Source organism: Semicossyphus pulcher, unplaced genomic scaffold, assembly GCF_022749685.1.
Source record: "Semicossyphus pulcher isolate SPU_LCO1_2020_fin unplaced genomic scaffold, fSemPul1.0.p SCAF_3, whole genome shotgun sequence".
In the NCBI taxonomy this organism is placed as follows: Eukaryota; Metazoa; Chordata; class Actinopteri; order Labriformes; family Labridae; genus Semicossyphus; species Semicossyphus pulcher.
Window position 1 is genome coordinate 17,926,489 of NW_027211704.1, and position 5,216 is coordinate 17,931,704.

Sequence of the window (5,216 nt, forward strand, 5' to 3'; positions counted from 1 at the left end):
CAGTGGACACAGTACCTAGCCTTCAAATAGAAAAGCATACTCACAGGGGCAGGTTTGTTTTTATGTCTGCTCACTGTGTCCTAGCAAATATAGCCTTTATTATTAACTAGTACTGGTACAGGCATTTGCAAGCTCCTCTACCTGCTGGTACAAGCACATGATCTGCTGAATGCTTAAACACACATGTAGAGTAATCTAGATGGGAAAGCCAAATGCTAGTAAAATGTTTATGCTGTATGTGGTCCCCAACCTGTTGAATCTGTGTGCTTTTATTTTGAAAAACTGAATAGTAATAGTCGTTGTTGGGCCACTAAAAAGACTCAGATGAGCAACAAAGTTTATTCTTCAGTTAAACCGTCAGCGCTCAGATATAGTATTCATGTTACGAGAGGTCACTTGAACATGTGGTGTCATTTTAATGCAGGTGAAGAGATGCTCATAGCACACATGTCATAAAGACACCAAACATAATCGAGATATGCTAGCTGGCTTGTACCAGTCTGTAGAGAGAATTATATAAAATTGCTGCTTGTTAAAGTGTATTCATGTTACGACCTCACCAAAGGCTCTCAAATCAAAGAGGCCAAACATAATAAAGAGTCAGAGTTTGCCGAAATCAACAAGAATTTATTTATCAAAATTAGAATAACCCACAAAACAACCCATTTCAAAATCAAACCTAAACAAATACTGATGGGCCGGCCAAACCAAACAAAATCAGGAAGACACTCAGACCAGCCCACAAAGGGCCGTAGGATCTGGTGTCTTTCCTCCTTCCCTAAACTTAACCAAAAACTAAACCCTAGTAAAGAAACAAAACCGAAAACTAGACTACCGGTCCCATCAGAAAATAATTAAAGAAAGCACAAAGCACACTCAAATTAACAAAAGGAGTAGCTTCAGCTGCTCCTGCTGCTGCTGTGAAGCAATCAGACAAAGAGGAAGAGACTGTCTTGTTTCTGCCCCTCCCTTTTATGGGCTCTCCTCCATCAGGTGGATCACCCACACCTGAAAGCATTAACATGGTGAGAACAGACCTTAACACAAACCACCAGTAGGGGGAGCGCATGTAACAGCAAACTGTAATGTGTCCCTTTGGGTTGGAATATTGTCAATAAATGTAAAAAGACGGAGGAGGTAACTGTTCTTGTGGCGTAAGGTTTTCAGGCTCCAGCCTGATGGAAGACCCTTAACCAGTTTGCGTCTGGGATGAGGAGGGGTCGGCCAAAATCTTCCCTGTTCTCCTCAGAATCCTGTAGGCATACCGGTCCTGGAGAGATATAAAATTGTAGCCGGTCACCTACTTTGGGGGGCCAATGATGTGCTGCAGCCTGCCATTGTCCTTAGAAGTGGCAGCAGAGTACCATATGGCGATGCTTAATGTTTTTTCCCATTATTGGCTGGTACTTGTTGCCTTATAGTTTTACTTTATAGCTTTCTGAATCTCTGGAAGGAGCTTTTCTTGCAGAAGAGACTCTCTTTTCAGCTGTTGCCGGAAGTTATTTAGTCCTGTGGTCCTTGATTTTTTTGGGGACAGGGATGATGGTGAAGGACTTGATACAGGCTGACGCACTGCATGTCTACAGTGAGGTGTTGAAGCTGTCTGTGAATGTCTAATACAGCTGATTAGTGCAGTACTACGAAGAAAGTAGGAGAGAAAAAATCTGGTCAGGCTGCTTTGCAGGGAATCTGTCACTTAAAGATTCATGACTGACCACGCTTAAGTGTTGTCCCCGTTCCTTTTAACCGTAGCTGTCTGAGTTTAGCTTTGAACCGGGTTTTGTCGTTAAAACTCATGCTGGTGCTGCGTGATGGTATACAGCAGTTCTCACAGAAGCTGATATATGAAGTCACAGCCTTTGTTTACTCAAACAGACTGTTGGTAGCAGTCCTGAAAACATCCCAGTCAGTACAGTCCAGTAAAAGGTTTGCAATGCTTTAATTTCTGCCTGTGGGCAGGAATTATCTGGACCGTGACTACCCAGAGTGGCTTGGAGGACTATATGAGATACTCTGATGAATTTGGCGATTTACAGACATGAACTTTAAGCTAAGTAAGCTCTCAGAATGGCACTCAAAATTGAGAAGACATCTTTTTGCTATAATAGTTTTTTCTAATGTTATTATCATAGCAGTGAATGGCTAATATCTTTTCTTCGATTAACTCTTTTTATTTCTCCACATTACCTTTTTACACCTAATTTACCACAGTTGTTAAGCAAACTAAGGGCACCTTTGGATAATCTACTATCCTTTTTGAAATGATTTATAAATATATGGTTAGCAACTGGGCTTATTTGATAAATGAGTATTAAAAACACAGCACAATATACCTACATCCATAACATTTGATATTTTTATATAAGAGTTTATTTAACCCTCCTGTGGTGTTTGTTTCTCCCCCCTTACTTTGATGTCTGTCTGTCTGTCTGTTTTAACTGCTCTTACATTAACACAAAAACCATCAATCATCACCAAACACATTTTTAGGCTGTAAACAATGTCTCTGACTAGTGGTTGACATGAATAACTGCAGTGAATATACAAAGAATAGACATTGAAAATGTAATCCAAAATCCATCAATGTTGTCTTCCTTTTCTGAGACATCCATGGAGATGTTTTCCATCATAATCTAGTGTTACTCATTCATTTCCTATATAGCGGTCATTTTTGACCGGGAACACCACAGGTGTTTCAAAGTTGACTAAACCACTGAAATATCAATGAAAGTGGTGCTCACCAATTTTATATGTTCAAATGCTTAGTCTGGAGGATTTCATAAGACCTTGAGGCAATCAAATGTAAAACACAATATGACTGATGAAAGTTGTAAATCGGTCAGATTTGACTCGAACACAACAGGAGGGTTAAAAGTCATATAAAGTAAAGACTAGAGGTGAAAAAGTTCAGCCTCACTCCGTTTATATTTAAGGGAAGCCCTGTGTGTTGATTAAGTTCATGACTGCATCAGCTCTGTTTGTATCCATTATCTTGACTTTGATTGTGTGTTGCAGTCCAGCCTCTCCCTAAAGGTGACCAGGTCCTCAACTTCTCTGATGCCGAGCAGATGGTCGATGATGTTAAGCTAAAGTAAGACGGTCTTTAATTTCGCAGCAGTGTCTTTCATCTTCTCACTGTACTGTGTCTCTGACGGTACGAGCTGTGTTTCTTCTCACACAGGGAGAGCAGGGATGAGGTGTTGGAACATGGTAAGAAGCTGGATTATTAAAAAGTTAAATCTAATCTTTGATTACCTTGATATTTCTTAAATGTCCTTTCTTCTGGTTTTGCTCTTGTCCTGCCTTTCAGAGCTGATGATTTCCGATCGTCACCAGAAAAGGGAGATCCGACAGTTAGAGCAGGAGCTGCCTCGTTGGCAGGTCCTCGTGGACAGTATCACGGGTATGTAAGCTTTCACTCAAAGGAAAGAGAGCTTTTAAACGTGCATGTGTTCTGAGGTTGAACTCTTTTGTGTTTGTCATCAGGGATGAGCATGCCCGACTTTGACAACCAGACACTGGCAGCGTTACGAGGAAGAATGGTACGCTACCTCATGAGGTCACGAGAGGTAAGAAATCTTTTCAAAACTTCTTGAGGTGTTTGTTTGTGAAAAGAAAATGTTTGGAATGAAGATGTAATGTAATCTGAGCAGATGTTTTTGTTTTTTTTTCAAGTTGGTGCTAGTTATGTGTTTATTCGTGTTCACACAGATCACGCTGGGCAGGGCGACCAAGGACAAACCTATAGATGTAGATCTATCGCTGGAGGGACCTGCCTGGAAAATATCAAGGAAACAAGGTGAAAAACACTGCACACACATCACAATGTCCTGCTGTAACGTGATACTGAAACAATGTTGTAATATAATTATTTGAGTTATCCAGACTTATCTAAAGTAACCATAGACATTGCTACTGACTCACAAAAAATAGCTGTGGTGTTTGACCCCAAAAAGGTGCTATTTATGGACTGGGTTCTTTAAAGATTTCTGCTCTGGGAGGGAAATATAGATTTATTGTGCTTTGTTTTAACTTAAAGATAACAGACAAGCTGCTGCTTTGGCCTCAACCAGACAAGAAAACAAAATCCATTGTTACATAAGTAAAGTATACCAAGTTACATAAAGGGTCACAAATATCCAACATTTGCTCAGATATAAATTGTTGTCTAATGGAGTTTGTATCTCAAAATGCCATGTCATTTATTCGTATTGATTACACAACAGATCTTACATTAGTTTGTTTTTTTTACTGATTTATTCTAGTGTTAAAACTTTGTAATTCTTTCAAGTGGCAGCAGTTGATTCCCTGCAATATTCTTGAAAGTAAATTGTTATAAGTCACTCGTCTTGATGTAGTTTTGAATTAATGTTTCCTACTTGTATTGTTGTCTACAGGAATTATTAAGCTGAAGAACAATGGAGACTTCTTCATCGCCAATGAAGGTAGACGACCCATCTACATTGATGGCAGACCGGTCCTGTCGGGCAACAAGTGGAAACTTAACAACAACTCAGTGGTGGAGGTGGGTGGAGGATGTCAGGAGAGTTATATATGTTTCATACTGAACAGGCTTTTTATATATCTGATGGCACTGAGTGAGACAGGACCCTTACTTTATACTGTTCCTGTGTGTTCAGATTGCAGGTCTTCGCTTTGTGTTTCTGATTAACCTGGAGCTCATCTCACTAATAAAAGCTGAGGCAGCCAAGATGACGCCGCAGTGAATGTCAACCGCAGAGGACAAACAGGACGTTCTGGATCCAGTCAGTCCTTCTGTGTCCAACACAGCAGTGCTACCACGAATCAGACCGACAACGACCACGTTTATCTGAAATGTGAATCTTTAACAGACTACGGCTGAATCCTGGAGCTACGTAATGACAGGTTTTACTTGTTTGGACATTTTCCATGCTGTATTGTAGACACTCTCATGGTAAAGCCTTGTTTCTTTTCCAATTTTGCATAATATTGTATTTAAATCTGTAGGAAAGCTTTTTCAATATATTAAACTTGTATACACAGTGTTCTGAACTTTTTGGAGCGTCCAAAAGTTTTATTTCTTTTCAAAAATCTGTGCTGTGAGGAAATGACCAATCCTGCATTTGGGATGGAGATTCAAATCTATCAAGCAGTTAATGCAAAAATAGTGAAATAATCTGAATAATCTGCACACATGGAGATGTTAGATAAGGTCTAGGTTGTTGTCTGTGGCC

The 5,216-nt window shown here is 39.9% G+C and overlaps 1 protein-coding gene across 1 annotated transcript; it reads left to right on the plus strand.

Annotated features, from left to right (window-relative positions):
• The first annotated feature begins 1,542 nt into the window (after positions 1-1,542).
• Positions 1,543-4,979, plus strand: LOC138606204 (microspherule protein 1-like). The gene is made up of 8 exons (XM_069678668.1): positions 1,543-1,585; positions 3,016-3,091; positions 3,182-3,210; positions 3,311-3,403; positions 3,487-3,569; positions 3,712-3,799; positions 4,398-4,525; positions 4,641-4,979. Exons 1-8 carry the CDS (start codon positions 1,543-1,545, stop codon positions 4,725-4,727), a joined length of 627 nt encoding a protein of 208 aa, XP_069534769.1. The 3' UTR covers positions 4,728-4,979.
• Positions 4,980-5,216: the final 237 nt, after the last annotated feature.